The sequence below is a fragment of the Mytilus californianus genome, unplaced genomic scaffold (assembly GCF_021869535.1).
Source record: "Mytilus californianus isolate M0D057914Y unplaced genomic scaffold, xbMytCali1.0.p SCAF_2, whole genome shotgun sequence".
NCBI classification, from domain to species: domain Eukaryota; kingdom Metazoa; phylum Mollusca; class Bivalvia; order Mytilida; family Mytilidae; genus Mytilus; species Mytilus californianus.
In genome coordinates, this window is record NW_026262668.1 from 2,603,542 (window position 1) to 2,620,066 (window position 16,525).

Consider the following 16,525-nt stretch of genomic DNA (forward strand, 5'->3'; position numbering starts at 1 on the left):
AGTCAAAGTAATACTTTACCAGCCCACGTTTATATAAACAAGTCCAATGCGTTCCTGGACCCTCCCAGCTATCGTGATTCAAGATTTCACGTTCGATGCGGTGCGGGCTGGGTGGTAGGGTATCTCGCATGAACACCCCTCCGAAACTTGGGATTCGTAGGGCTGTGACGGCTCTCTCCAATTTCTTATTCGACAGGGGCTTGTGGGGGAGAATTATGCTGTGAATTCTGATTTTATCCATTTATTTTGTAGTGTCCATAAGCTAGGGTGCTAATTCCGTCGGGGAGAATGTGTCGCTAGGTATCTTTGGCCGAGAGAGCGACTTTGTTAATTTCCTTGGTGTAAACCTGATGGCGGTGACTGCGGAAAATATTCATCGATTTGTAAATCTCCTGCTGGGTGTCCAGACATCTCTTATACTCATCGAATGTGATGTTACGTTCAATCACATTCCGCTTGACCGCCTTTGCTCTCTTGGTGGTGTCACCATTATCCATCTTCTAAGAGTATAACTTAGGTCGAAGCCCCACGAATTCAGTCATACTCTTACCGCCACACTTGTCCTTGAACATACCGATCACCTTCTTGTTCACACCGACTGGAATTCCAGAGGAGTGACAGGCCGGGTAGTTTGAGGTGTCTAACTTCTCCTGGATGTGGGTGGTAATATCCTTGTAGAAATCAGCTATTGTGATCTCATAGGCTAAACTGTCAGTGTCTGTGAATAGTAGGCGCGCGTTGTCACCGTACATCTTCCGCATAAAATCGTAGCGAAAGTCGTACATCAGGATCTTTGAGATGTCTAGGATGCACGCCCCCAAGTAGATGGGTTTGTCGAACTTGAGCTTGGTCCTCTTCATGTGGACGGCTGCCAGGTTCTCGTGAAACACTACCCTTCGATCAAAGTTAGGTTTAGCTACAAGCTTCAGTGCTTGTTTCTCGGTGGTGACCAGTCGGACATCGACCCTCTTGCGGATATTCTCCATGGTTTTGCCAAATACTGAATTATTCATCAGCTTGAAGAAATCCTTTTCGGCGTCGTTCTTGGCCACGGCCCTGAGTCCGGTGTTTTTGTCGATGTATGGTTTGAGCCATGCTGATTGTCTGAATGCAATGATGCGATGGACCTTGGTGAGCTTCATCCCCCGCGCCATGTACAGCTTGAGGTTTCGATGGTGGAGGGTGTACTTGACGCGCTTGTTCAGATGAGGTGTCAGTTTGTGCACCTTCTCAATCTCCACATTTTCCGGCGCCAGAAGGTAGTCGTTGTGATCATCGTGGAGCTCCTGGGGATACTCTAGGTCACATTCCACCATAGTCCTATGCTCGTGATCGTCTGAGTAGTTAAGGATTTGGTCGATCTCCTCCGGCTTCATCCATTCAAAATTTCCCGTGGGTAAGGGTTCTGCTATGGCCCAGCCGTACAGGTTGTTGGCGTCCAGGTAGGTCAGGTATTTGATGGGTTGCGCCGCATCGTAGTTGGTCATGTATGAATTGTTGGCCTTTCCATATCGGTGGGAGATCATAGCCACGCCTCCCATAGTCGCATTCTCAAACATCATCAGCATGTCTGGGTCTGAAAGGAGTTCCAGTTGGACCCTGGTAAATTTTAGGGCCACGTCGTAAGCGAGTCCGGGGGCTGTAAAGTAGTGTGCGGGATCAAGCTTGTAGTTTACCATACAAATATCCCTAAAATTCTCGAAGACATCCTCCAGTATGGCTACATCACTTTCTAGGTAGAGATTGTGATAGTCCCGCATCGTTTGGAAGCTGAATTCCTTGAACACCCGCTGAGCGTGCTCATAGTCATCGTCACTGATATCTGTGCCGTTGAGTTTGTTGAAGAACTCCTCCTTGGGTGGTAGTTGTGTTTCCTCCAGCTTGGTATCCACCCATGTAATCGTAGGGGTACACTCACTTCCTGGTCATCAGTTCTGAGCGTTCGCCAAAGCATTTCTGTGTTGGCTTGAACTTACCCGTCGTAAGATTTCCCGCCAAGGTTTCGAGGGAGTTGGGCATAAACCTACACGAGTCGATGAACCTCATCTCCAGGGTCTTATCCACCTTCTTTGAGAAGCTGATGTAGGTTTCATCTGTGCTTGGGATGCAGTTGAGCTTCCCTTCCCCAAATCCTAATTCCTTCACAAACAATTGAGCATCATACTTGCTGAGATTATGAAACACGATGGGAATGAAGTTGGGAAGTTTGAATGCTAGGTTGCACTCACTGTGCGCTGCACCGCGATACTTACCCGTGAGATGGTCGTGATCTCGAACCTTATCCCCATTCAATGCTTCATCGCAAATGTGACAGTGTGTGCTCGCTGTAAAACTCTCCTTGTCGGTGTCAGTCATCACCATCGTAAGCTCTTTACCATAGATTTTACCGATTTCCCGGACTTCCTTCTCCATGCATTCGACAAAGTGCTTGGCCGCATCCTCCCCACAGTAGACGACTGAATCCTAGTTGTCGCCGTGGACGTATTTCACACGGTAGCAGAACCCTGATGGTCGGTGTAACTGGTACGCCTTCGTGTAGGCTCTCGATCGATTGGGCTGGCAGGTGTTCATCTTTTCAGTGAAGCACTCGAAGTCTGCGTAGATAGCGAATGGAACCCTCATCTGATGTGTGTGGCTTTGGAATCCGATGGAGGTTCCTTCTTCCGGCATCTCGATTCTGGCCGCCTCCTTCTGACCGCAGTATTCCATATGCTCGTCCAAGATGTCCTGTCTGGAAAAGTGGCTCAGACACCTGCGGCAGAAGAAGAACTCATGACCATGCTCTGTAAATTGTGAGCTCAAGAGTCGTGATATGCTCTTGATCCAGCAGTAGTGCTGTTTGTCGGTGCCGGTCAGGAACAGGAGGTCTACATGTTGCGCGCCGGTGTTCTTCGATATTCTTAGGGGATATAGTTGGAGATCCTCCTCTTCATCTTCACCTTTCTTTACGCCATCGAAGCCAAAGACGTTGATGTTGAGGTTTGCATTCCAGATTTCGAATTTGTCGATCGCCTTGAGGGAAACCGGGAACTCAATGTCGTTGAAATTGAGCTCGTTTTCCCACTTCTTGTACTGACCTACCCGCTTGTTGCAATTCTTATCCACTTCCACGTGATGTAGGGCTGAGAGAATAGCCCAGCGAAAGCATTGATCATCCTTGTTTTGCACATTGATGATTGCTTTCCTCCTGGCAAGCTCCGATGGGAGTGGTATGTAGGAGCTGCCGGCAAGTGGTTTAAATTTGTTCAGGTGGATTTCAAATTGCTCGATGTGATTAAATACCTACCCGCTACCCTTACGCATGTATTTTACCATACTCTCCTTGATCTTCGCCACCATGACCGTAATCTCGAAGTCTAGGTCCGTTGATTCGGTGATTGCTACCATCACTGATCTGAAGTAGGGGATGGCGTAAAGGTTCTCTCCGGTCGCGGGATTCGTTTTGACCAATTCCAAGCTCACCACTAGCTGTACCTTCAACCCCTTCTTTTGGGTGAGGGTATCTTCGATTGTGCTGGTGATGGTGTTGCGACTTACCTGGAAAAACGTCTCCAAATCATGCTGCTTGAGTTGTTCAAGGGTGATTGTGCCAACTACACCTTTCAATGCATCGCGTCGGTCAACAATTTTGATTTCCTCTTCGATTGGGGCATTTTTAATGTCCTTCTTCACCAGTTCGGTCAGTTCAGCTCTCCCTAGTCGGGAATATTTGGTAATTCCCCGTCTTTTGGCAATGGTCTTCAGTTCCTTTTTGATGAAAACCTCTTCGCGAGTAAATTTGTGGGTGGTATTGGTCTCAATTAACTTGACCAATTCCCCTTGGGTTTCCTACTGTATCCCTTAAGACCCTCCTTCTTCGCGATTTCTCGAAGTTCTTTAATGGTGGTTTTCACCTCAATCTTCCCTATAACTGGGGTATCCTCCTCCTCCTGCTGGCGTGGTTCTTTACTGTGTATTCAGCAGAGCCCATCGTTTCCTGGTTTACTCTTGCAGAACTGCCCCTTCTTTCTTTTCAGTAGAGCGCCACTGGTCTTGAATTCTGGTGCAGTATCATTCTCAAGTTCTTCCTCGTTATCCTTGGAGAAATCCATGTATTGATCCATATTATCACTCTTGAATTCCATCTCTTTACCTATTTCAATTTCATCCATCTCACTTGTAGCAACACGGTCCTTTGGAGTGTCTCTACCATTGTTTGTGAAAGCCATATTTATATTTGTATTCACCTAGGATTACATCCCCTTTAATGTGTTTCTACCATTGTTTACAAAAAAAAGCCATATTCTTGTTTCTACCCTAAGACTACTTGGGATGCTGGTCCGTTTACATTGTAAAAAATCTAAAGTTGGATTTGTGCTAGATTTCCCCTTGAAAATGGAAAGTGCCGCAGAATCGGCCTTTTTACACTACTTTTGTGACGACAAAAATGATTGACAAAATAGCAAAAATAACGACAAATGTAAGCGCCGAAGTCCTTCTCTTTTGGATCGAATGTTTTGTGGCATTAAATCTACTGTCGTGAGAAACTTGTCTCAAAATTTTAAATGTTGGTCATGTATTGCAACCCCACTGTCTAAAGTCCTTCATCAGAGAAAGCAACATGCGTTCAATGTCAGCCACTGCAGCATGAATGGATGTTATAAATTCTAGTCAATGACTTAATAAACACCATCTGAAGAAATTAGATAACCATGACACACAAAAAGCTTCAAAGCTATTACAGCTCGATTGAATTTCTTTTCATTCAACATCTTATTTACTGTTCCGGACGAGTAAACAAATGAACGACCAACAAATCTTTTAGACCTCCATCACCCAATAATTTTCCAAACGCTGCAGTGTAACATGATAATGTGTGGAAAAAACCTAGGCGCATAATATGATTTCTTTCTAGATAGCTACCACAGGAGAACCCAAAGTATTTCTGATGTATTCAATACTTAGTTTGTTTGCGCAGTCAAACGCCGTATGCATTTTATTTCGATGAGGCGTATCTCTTGTTTTTGGTTGTTACACAATAATCGCTGTAATACCTGTAGAGTTTTTCTTTAAATTTTTTAACCAAGTTTGTCTCGGGTATATGATCAGGAAGATATGATCGATACCTTTACAATACTTGCGAAATGCAGAATGCTTGTTTTGCCACCAAACAAATCTTCGTGTACATAAAAATGAGCGGCTGAAAAGTGATGTCGAGTTCTAGTATGGAACGAGCTTTGTTCAATCCCAGCCTTATTTGGTGTATCTTTTCTCATTGTCCATAAATGCTGTTTCATCCATTATTCGAGGCAGCCTTTGATTATTTTTTTTTCAAACGCTGATTCCCTTAAATCATACTTTCGGACATTTGACTCTATTTTGTGAAGCTTTCGATTTTTATTAAAGTATTATTTTCGCAGAAAAAACAAACATCCGAAATGGAATCTTGGCAAATATATTAAACCTGCATGTCTGGCATATATATTTCAGCAACTGCAGTAATTTGCTCGGGCATACCCATTGCCATATTAGCTGTCGCACATTTATTAGCAATTCAGAAGGAGAACCTTGACAAATAACACACCTATCTCATTGTATTTCATTCAACTTGGTTCCGACTTCAGGGGCAAACTTTAACAAGATTAAGAATGTGTGCCATATTCCAGATCTGAACGAGACCGACTGGCTTGGTCCGTACACTACAATTGGATTATAACAAAATAAAAAGTTATGAAAAACCGACATAAAATATAAAACGAAACAACTTTCTACGAACTGAAAGGCCATGCAAATCAAATAAATCAACCATACAACAAGCAAAAATGAGAGATAGTTGTCCTTGTTGATGACATTAAAGTGTGAGCTACAAAACGATTTACATCACCAGATTATACGTGTTGAATCAAAGCAAAAGAGTGGACTTAACAGTCAGGCTTGTACTTCGTCAAATTATCTCCCCTTTACACCACCTAATTTTTTTAATCGTAAAAAGTGGAAGCCATTCTAGGGATAACGCGCTGTTAATGTAGCTCTCGAAAACCGATAAATTTATCTACATGGCATCATTACGAACTTTTGTATTTTAAAAGACAAATGTATTTATGAGCTATTAGGCATCATTTAATGTACTTTTAGGTCTTTTGTCAACTTAACTCTATTGTCTGATCGGTTACCTAGGGGAAGTTCAAAAAGAAATTCTAACTAAATTTTACGTGGAAGGGCAGACTCAAAATTTTCAGAGGTTGAAGACTAATTACCATAGATGACACACACAAAAACATTTTTTTTAAAGTTATGCACAAAAAAGTAAAGTTTGTCGTCAAGAACTTTTAGTAAAAAAAATTGTTATGACTCATTAGAAAGGTATTTCACTTGATTCATATATTTCATTTCTCAGTTCTGTGAATTTTTAATGTAATTATATCAGCCGGTAGCTGAATATAAAAATAATAGAATCTGAAGCAATGATGTGTCAAATATTTTTGCTTTATACGTTTACAAGACAAAACAGTCAACTAAAACACATCTGAACATAAAAAGGTGTACTCGAACGTAGGATTTTTTTCCAAAAAACTGTCGCCGGGGGCAGAGATGTAAATTAATGCTATAAAAAAATCAATCTTTTACTGTGGATTGTTTTTTTTTTTTTCCGATATTCATGCTTATGCCCAAGAAAGGTCCACATGTATTTGCACCTACTAAAATGGACTATTTTGTGAAATTCTTTTTCTTCAATTTAAAAGTTTACAAATGCTTCGAAGCTCTTTATTCTAATTTAAGTATAACACATATATAAGATGCATAAAATCCTAATTTATGAACCTATATTAAACTTTTGAAGCCCATAGAAACAGATGTAAACAATTCAGATATACCAACTTTGTAATTTTTAACTTCTCAAATAATGAGTTTCATTCTTTTTTTTAATTTCAACCTGGAGATCAGCCTGTTAATTTTTGTTGTAAATTGCATGTTTCTACATAACGATTGATATTACTCGAATGAATTTTGTTTACATATGATATATTTTATATCCAAACTACCTTTAAGTATCATTTTAACCACCAACAAAGGGCAATAATTTAATTGTTCATGTTAAAGATTCCCCGTACAATACGGTATCTTTAGGGGTACCCCGTAAAAACACGAAATTTTAAAAAAAAACGTGCCCAGCGGGAACTTTCGAGGACAATCACGATTGTAAAAATGATGATTTTCCTATAATTTAGCACAAGAATTACAAAATTCCGTTAACTTAAACTCGTTCAATAGGGGCAGTTTGGGACACTATGCACTCTACTAGCGGGGTTTTCTCATCACTGAATATTGTAAAGTAACTATGGAGGTTTTAACGTTCTTCCTCTTTGTGATCTGATGGTTTGTCAATTAAAATTCATACTATAAATCCTTTTTTATATTAAAGTAGTTCTCCTGTTAATAAAATGACATATTGAATTATTATCTAAAAATTCCTGAGAAACAATACAAAAGATAGAAAATTAGATAAAAGAACTTTGACAGATTGCGTGACGACTGTTTAAGTCACGTGGCAAATATGATATGTATACATTCAGAAACATGTGAATAAGATACGAAGGTTTCCAGCTTTGCACTTGACCATAAATCTGATTATTAATGTGCTTGGTCACTATATAGCATTGAGCAAGGAGTCATTAAATCCTACTCGGGCATAATGTCTACGAATTCTTAATGTCTTGGTCTTTGCGGATATGCAGTAAGTACAAAATTTTGACTTTTACTTGGCCTGTGATCTTGCATTTTTATAATGTGGCGCTATCGAGAAATTTCGCTTAAAAGTAATTGATTAAAAATCAATATCGTTATCTTTCAAAACAAGCAAACAAATATTTACATACATAACATTATTGACAAAAATGAAAAATAACAATCAACCACAATGCCTCTTTAAAAATTCTTTTTTTTTTATTTTTTGGTATATTAGAAAATTGTTTTATAAAATTAGCCAGATGTATTGTGACCTGTAAATTTTTGTGGGAGGCACATAAAGTGCATGTTCGCCCTTTAATATACTTTGGTTCTGGAGTTACATTATTTAATCATATATTGTGTCTGATATTAATCTTACCTTTCACATAAAAAGGGATACGAAACACTACATGGTTCGTCTACCCATTGATACTGTGTGCCAAATGGATCACAATTAAAATATGCTAGACAGTTGCTGATGAGCCACCCATTTGGTTGTGAAACAAGTAATACCGAACCCCAATCATAAAAATTTATAGATCGTGTTGGCTTGTTCCATCTCCAATTTCCTTCAGACAATGAATCTGAGCCTCCGAACCATATTGCAAAAGGATCTAAAATAAAAGTTTGATTCTTTTTCTTTTCTGGTGTTTACTTTACGTCGAGTGGCAAACATCTCATGACCACCAAGCAAAGAACAAATTAACAAGAAATTCAATAAGTAGTATTCTGGAGAGTGGATCGACCGGGATGAAGGATAGGAATGTCTGGAAACTTAAGGTATACATTCTGAACAGCTAAACAGAGGAACTATATTTTAGATATGGTTTTACTTTCATACAGATGAAATATATGGATGACTATTTTTCTATGATCAACCCTTGGGGTAAGAATACAATATTAAAACAAATACAAAAAACAACTAGCAATGCAAGATCTCGATCAAGAAAATAAAAGAATCGTAAATAACACTAACAGTTTTAATGACGTCTCATCGAAAGATTTAATGAAAATAATTATAGAAGTCAGTACGTATCTAAAAGCGTTGGACTGTCGGAGGAAAGAACCATTTAACCTGGATTAGTAATTTATCACGCTTGTGATCCATGCTTTTGAAAGATATTTAAAAACATTATCAATATGAGATATATGCTTAAATGTTTTGGTTCTATTTACGACAAAGGGTAGAAGAAAGGCGGAAGATACCAAAGGGATATTCAAACTCATATATGTGGATGATAAACTGACAACGCTATGATAAAAAACGAAAATCGACACAAAAGACAAACAACAGTTAACAAAGCACATAATAGAAAAACAGAACCCAAACAAAAGTCGGAAATAATCTCCGCTGCTCCACAAGGGTTAGCAGATTATACTCAACATGTGATACCCGTAGATAAATATATGTATAAAAAAAATCCAGCAAAACTTTCTATACTGTTGTCCACAGATAATCATATTACTTGTCCGAATATAATTTCTATTAAGATTCTTAAAGTCTTGCTGCGTGTAAGTTCTTATTTTATACTTCTTATATGGATTCATTTTAGTAAGTGCTTCGTTAATATCTGCACTAAACATCCATACACATAACACTTTGTGCTACAAGGACCCTCTAGCTTTTCTTCATCTTGTCCGAATTTTTTGTTTTATTATTTTGGTTCGTTTGTATGTTTTTGGAGTTAAGTGTGACGTCCATTATTATAAGGACCAGTTGAAGCCCGCCTCCGGGTGCTGGATTTTCTCTCTGCGTTGAACATCTGTTTCATTCTTGGACTGTTTTCGGCTCTTTGATCGGGTTGTTGTCTCTTTGACACATTCCCCGATTCCATTCTCTAATGTATTCTATTCACATCCTTTATAAGACGTAATTTTGATTGAGAGCTGATTTGAAATTCTTCATTGTGTTAACGATTAAAGTCTACATAAAAGATTTTTTTTTAAAGTCATGATATGTGTGAATCAAATAGTGTTACATAAATTTCTATGGTCAGATTATTTTGCACCTGGTATTTTTGTATCATTTAGGTTATATTTTACTTATAGGTTAGATAATACTTGGTCATGTTTAATGAAGATTTAAATACCGAGGCGTAGCCAAGGAGTTTAAATGTTCATAAAACATGACCAAGTATTGTCTGACCAATTTAGAACCTATTCTCACCTTCGAGTGACATAATAAAATTAGCCTTTCGTTGTAATAATCAAACTTTGATATTAGCTCACGTTAAGTGATAACATGTTTAGTAAAAGGGATGTAAATCATTAAATGGTCATTTCAACAGATGGAATGAAAGAGCAGTGAGATAGTTTTGTGATAACAAAAGAGGATAAATTATTCAAAAATGAAGATTTTTCTGCTTCAGGTACAATTTAATCTTATATATATAAAATTCCTTCATTTTAAAAAGCACAAAATGTTATATAAATCAGCTTTTCTAAAATTGTATAATTTTTAATAAGGACAAAACTTCATCAATAAATTTTAATTTACAATCGTTTCAACATCACATGCTTGTTTTTTGATATTGATGAATGTATTGGTTTTTTTCTCTTCATAAACTTCCTTTGATTTCTTTTTTATCAACAGTCATTGTTCCTTGAAACATTGAGTTTGAGGTCTAGTATAAAAATTAGATTAAATATTACATATGATTTACCTACACCTTTGCCCCTTTTCAATTGTTTTTTTTGGGGGGGGGATGGGGAGTGGTCTTTATATATACCATTAAATAGCATTTACAACGTTGAAATCTGAACTTAAAATGCTTTTGTAGTCCTATTCTCTTCATTTCATTTATAATACCGGGTAATTAGACAAACAACAGTAATCATGATTTTTTTCTTCTAATCTTTTCCCTTGGACATTGCCTTGGGGGTTGTTCATTTCGTTAGTACAATTTTTAAGAGTTCACTTTTATAATTAGAACATACTCACCCCTTCTCGTCCAATGAAAAGTCAGTTTTTTCCTTCTAATTCTCAAAGTAAATGGCTTTCCATGCACTATAAAATGCTTTACATGAATAACTTTTCATTGTAGATTAATTATGAAATAATTCTTATATGGCTTGCATATTAGGGAATACGTTAATATGATCGGTCGAGAGGGCTTCCGATAGTGGATCATGACGTTGTTTATTTTTCAATAGACGACGTTGACCGAACTACCTTTTGTAACCAATGTAAACAAGATGGCGGCGATAATTACACAATCCGGCTCGATGTTAAAAATATTTATTTTCGCTTCGCGCTAATCGTTAAATTAAATAATAAACACAATAACATTCATTTGAACAAGTTATTTTTGTAGTTTATTTTTTTCTCAGATAGCAAATTTCACGAAGTTCACATTTTTGCGTTAACCAACACATATATTCATGCACCAGGCCATTTCAATAACACAAATATACAATATACGTGTGATAGAGGTTACGAATGTGGAAAAATCAATTCTTTATCTCCAATTTTAAAAAATTCTAAGGATTGAACGCCTTTTTTAAGGAATTTATTGGTGTATAAACTGGACCAAATCACTCACAAACATATCATAAAAGTCCTTCAAGAAAACAATGTCAGACTGCTGATATATAAAGCAAAGGATTTTTTTTCGAAAAAAAAAACACAATCCATGTACATTCATCAATAAAAAGTAAGCATCTGATTTTGAATGGTTGTAATTCAGATATTTATAGAGTGAGTTTTATAATAATAAAAAAAATATACAAATTTCAAAAAGCTGATTTATATAACATTGTGTGCTTTTTAAAATCAAGAAATGTAATGTATATAAGTATTAAATTTTACCGGAAGCAGAAGAAAAACTCTATGTTTGAACAATTTATCCTTTTGTCCTCACTAAATTATGTAAGTGCTATTTCATTCCATCCATTGAAATTATCATTACCTATGTTATACATTCCTTTTGTTAACCTAGTTAACACTTCATTATCAAAAGTGAATTCAAGGTTTGAATATTACAATGGAAAAGGATAATTTTGTAAGATCACGCCTTGGGCTTTAAATCTTTATAAAACATGACCAAGTATTGTCTAACCTTTACCTAGAACATACTCACCCATTCTCTACCAATGGTAAATCAGTATCTTCTCATCTATTTTTTTCATGCACTATAAAATGCTACACATGAATGACTTTTCATTGTAGATTAATTATGAAAGTGAACTCTTAAAATTTGCACTAACGAAGTGTACAACCCCCAAGGCAATGTCCAAGGAAAAAGAGCAAAAGAAAATATCTTGAGTACTGTTGTTTGTCTAATTACCCGGTATTATATATGAAATCAGAAAAATAGAAATAATGTTTTTTAATGGTACATATCCCCCCCCCCCCCCGAAAAAAACAAAATAATAAAAGGGGGCAACAGCGTAGGTAAAATACATGTAATATTTAATCTAATTTTTATACCAGACCTAAAACTCAATGTTTTAAGAAAAATCAAAGGAAGTTTATGAGAGAAAAAAACCAATACATTCGTCAATAAAAAATAAGCAAGCACTTGATGTTGAATTAATTGTAAATCAAAATCTATTGATGAAGTTTTGTCCTTATTTAAAAATTATACAATTTTAGGAAAGCTGATTTATATAACATTGTGTGCTTATGAAATGAAGGAATTTTAGATATACAAGATTAAATTGTACCTAAAGCAGACGAAATGCTCTTTCATTACATCTGTTGAAATGACCATTAAATGATTAACATCCCTTTTACTAAACATGTTAACACTTAAAGTGAGCTAGTATCAAAGTGTGGTTATTACAATGAGAGGCTAATTTTGTTATGTCACTCAAAGGTGTGACTATGTTCTAAATTGGTCAGACAATTCTTGGTCATGTTTTATGAACATTTAAAACCCTCGGCTACGCCTCGGGCTTTAGATATTCATAAAACATGACCAAGTATTATCTAACCTATAATTAATCTACAATGAAAAGTCATTCATGTGTAGCATTTTAAAGTGCATGGAAAGCCATGTACTATGAAAAATAGAAAGGCAAATACTGATTTTCCATTGGACGAGGATGAGTGAGTATGTTCTAATAAAACCGTACATCTTCATAAGGTACCATAGCTTAATTTATTCGTATCTGATTATAATCGAAACTTGCACGAACTTTTAATGTTTCGAATACAAGTACATCTTCAGGGTGAAATTGACATCGTCTCGTTTGTCCTATAATTCAGTTAATTTATCATGTCTATACCAATACAATTATACCTAAATATGGACAATCTAACAAAGATAAGGATATGGTAGGATTGCCAATGAAATAAAGTATCCATCAGAGACCAGATAACGTTGATGAAAGCATAATTAAACTTTTTTTTATAAATACATTCAAGGTGTTAAAATAATTCAGGATTATCTTCAGTTAGTACAAGGTTATGTTTACCATATTGTTAAGAATGTTCATTATTCTGTCATTTCTTTTTTTTTTGCTCTGTCCAAAATTAAAAATTAATGAAAGTGCATAACAGAAAAAAAAAAGTTGGCAAGAAGAGGTGTGTAGTTTGTATGCTTTGCAATTATGATGATACTAATATATAAATATATATATATATATATAGTAGAATCTAGAGTTGTAACACAGTGCATGATATATTAGGCATGAAAATAAAATTGATTGCAGATTAGCTAAATTATCTGTCGTAAAGGATCGTGCGACAGATAATTTAGCAATCAATTCCATCTTCATGCCTAATATATCATGTACTGTGTTACAACTCTAGATTCTATTGCCGAGGAAAGGTAGCACTAGGCCACCGAAATCTGAATTTTTAGTTCAATCTAGGTGGCCTAGTGGTCTAGAGCGCTGGACACAATGCAGGCGGTGTTGTCACGATATCCCAAAAGCATGAGTTCGAATCCCGGCGAGAGATTAACAAAGATTTGCTTTCGCAAATTTGCAGATTTAACATTGTTGTGCTGATATTTAGAGTAATTTGAATATAATATGTGTTTTCAGCCGTGTATCACCTTCACTGGTGATCCAATGCATGGATCTATCGTAGAGTTGTCACTTGAGACGTACTTATATATATATATATATATATATATATATGTCTTTGTACGAGTTAATCGCACGAGAAATTCTTTTTACAATTTAAGTATCGAAATCGTTTATTGAGTTCGTTGGTTTATTTTCGTTAATAAATTCATAGTAACTTACAATTAGTAACAGATTTAAGGAACTCGTTTTCGTTAAAGTTACTAACAGTTGCGAGTCTCATACCAAAACTGCCACAGTTGTCCTAAAAGAAAACACATTGCAACATCAGGAATTTTACATAGAGCAAAACATGAAATATATTTATTTTTTTAACATGTATTAATGCATTGATGATAAGTTAAGAAAAACAATACTCGATAGCCATTGCTCCATACTGCTTTAACCAGTTACACGTATATATAAAGATGTATGACCTTTTGTATATTGTTAATTAATGGTATATTCAGATTATAATTAGCATGTCTGCGACTAGTGGAAGGAAATTCTTACTAAAAACATACCAAAGTTACAAGGCTTATAACTTAATACATAAGAGGCGTGTCTCATCTACACGAAATTCCAATTCAGAGAAAAGGAATTCCCCATACTTAAAAGTAACGCTAGACTATTGTTGCTCAATATTGGTGTTATTGTGATGCTTTGACGACTTTATTTTGTCTTTTTTTACTGTTCAAGCTTCATCTTCTTCAAATAATAGATACCAACCTGTGCATCAGACCAAATTTTTGAATCTCCAATATGAAAAAACACCTTGTTCTTGTAGGTTCTACCTGAAATTATGATTAAAATTACCGCAGCATATAGGAATCTGGCATACTCAAATATAATCCTGAAAAATTTTATGAGGTTATATTTGTCAAAACGCGGGAAATTCTTCTAGTGTATATAAGCATATTACCTCGTAATGTTTTTCGGTAATATAATGTATAAAAACTTAATCCACATAATGTTCACTCGGTATCTCATTTCAATATGCACATTGGATTTTGCATATGCAATAACTGCAGATTCGCAGAGGTCATATTCCTACCCTGGGCAAATAGCCGGTTATTGTGCCGTGTTATAACGGTATTGTTGTTAGGAACGCTTATGATTTCACAACAGGGCACAATAACTGGTTATTTGCCCGGGCAGGAATATGACTAGAATGCTACAAATATGTGATAACATTCCTCCCAACAACAACAATAACATAAACGGTACCAATTTTTCTGCACCAGATGCGCATTTCGACAATCAATGTCTCTTCAGTGATGCTCGAAGTCAAAATATTTGAAAATCCAAAGCTTATTAAAAAAATGAAGAGCTATAAGCCAAAAAGGACAAAAAAAGTATAGCCAAAACCGGGCAGGGAATCAGAGCTTTGCATGAGGGAGATACATTCCTTAATTTTAAATAATTTCAAACATTTTGTAACAGGAAATTTCAATAACACTAGATCCGTATTTTCATGCCAGTACCGAAGTACTGGCTACTGGGCTGGTGATACCCTCGGGGACTATCAGTCCACCAGCAGAGGCATCGACCCAGTGGTAGTAATAACATAAACGGTACCAATTTTTCTGCACCAAATGCGCATTTCGACAATCAATGTCTCTTCAGTGATGCTCAAAGTCAAAACATTTGAAAATCCAAAGCTTATTAAAAAAATGAAGAGATATAAGCCAAAAAGGAAAAAAAGTATAGCCAAAGCCGGGCAGGGAATCAGAGCTTTGCATGAGGGAGGTACATTCCTTAATTTTAAATAATTTCAAACATTTTGTAACAGGAAATTTCAATAACACTAGATCCGTATTTTCATGCAAGTACCGAAGTACTGGCTACTGGGCTGGTGTTTAGATAGTGTGAGAATTACGAGAAACGTTGATAAAAATGGCAGCGGAATTTATTGAAGAAATAAAGAACACTAATACTAAAAGAAAATCTGACATTGAGATAATAATATTCAAGGACAATAGTTTTGAACGGTTGGGGATTATCTTAATGAAGATGTTATTTCAGTGGCGGACCTTGACAGACGGAATGATAAAATTGTTTCTACTTCTTTAAGCATTTGTGTAATAAGTGATAAATATATTATAACATGTCCATTCCCTGGTATAGCTAGCGCTTTGGACTGATATGGGAGTCTCGGGATGATATATGGGAAAGGACATGTTATAATCTATAACTCTCACACTATCTAAAGACAATAACAAGGGTTTGTAAATATGCACATACAAATTGCAAAAAGAATGGTCAGGTGAACATAAGGAATTTTTATCACTGTGTATATGATTTGTTTTGAGACTCTCGTAGTACATCTACCAAAAGAAAACAAGGCAAAACAGTACAAAACAATGTATCCTGCTAATTGTGCGTGAGACCATCTTACTGAATATAATATAACTATAATAATTTACACAAAAATTCATTCTTTTTACAACTGAAAGCTGTTGAGATAGTAGCAGTAGTTAATTTTCCTGGCATAATTTTGCCATTTTGTGTACAATACTTAAGTGAAGGAATTCAACTTTTAAGCACTGTGATTGGATTTATGAGTATAAAACAATTTTTACTTATCTTTGAATAACAAGTTTAAGCTGCAACTCTCTCGTTCAAAGCTAATCTTGGCTATTAATTGTTTTAGGTCGTTTAATGGTACCGTTGATTCATTACTATTCATAGGTAACCAATTGTCGTGGATTTCAAGGGTTAAGGTGAACATCGACTTTTAACATTCAACGAAGTACAAATTTGTTATAGGCTTGTGTGCAGACTTTGACAAAACCACGAAATCAAA

General features: G+C 36.1%; 1 protein-coding gene across 4 annotated transcripts in view; it reads right to left on the reverse strand.

The window, feature by feature from the left end:
- LOC127729079 (perlucin-like protein) overlaps nt 1-16,525 on the reverse strand; it is a 57,089-nt gene that overhangs the window by 10,214 nt on the left and 30,350 nt on the right. For 2 of the 4 annotated variants that reach the window (XR_007994495.1, XM_052236742.1), the window contains exons 2-4: nt 14,449-14,513; nt 13,903-13,984; nt 8,087-8,321 (exon numbers count right to left, since the gene is read on the reverse strand). The exons of 1 other annotated variant lie outside the window; for it this stretch is intronic. Coding sequence is in view for 1 of the 3 variants with exons in the window: in XM_052236742.1 (XP_052092702.1) it covers nt 8,087-8,321; nt 13,903-13,984; nt 14,449-14,513 (382 nt within the window). In the remaining 2 variants the exon portion in view is untranslated. The remainder of the gene's footprint in view (nt 1-8,086; nt 8,322-13,902; nt 13,985-14,448; nt 14,514-16,525) is intronic. One more of the 4 variants, XR_007994496.1, reaches the window with a different exon arrangement.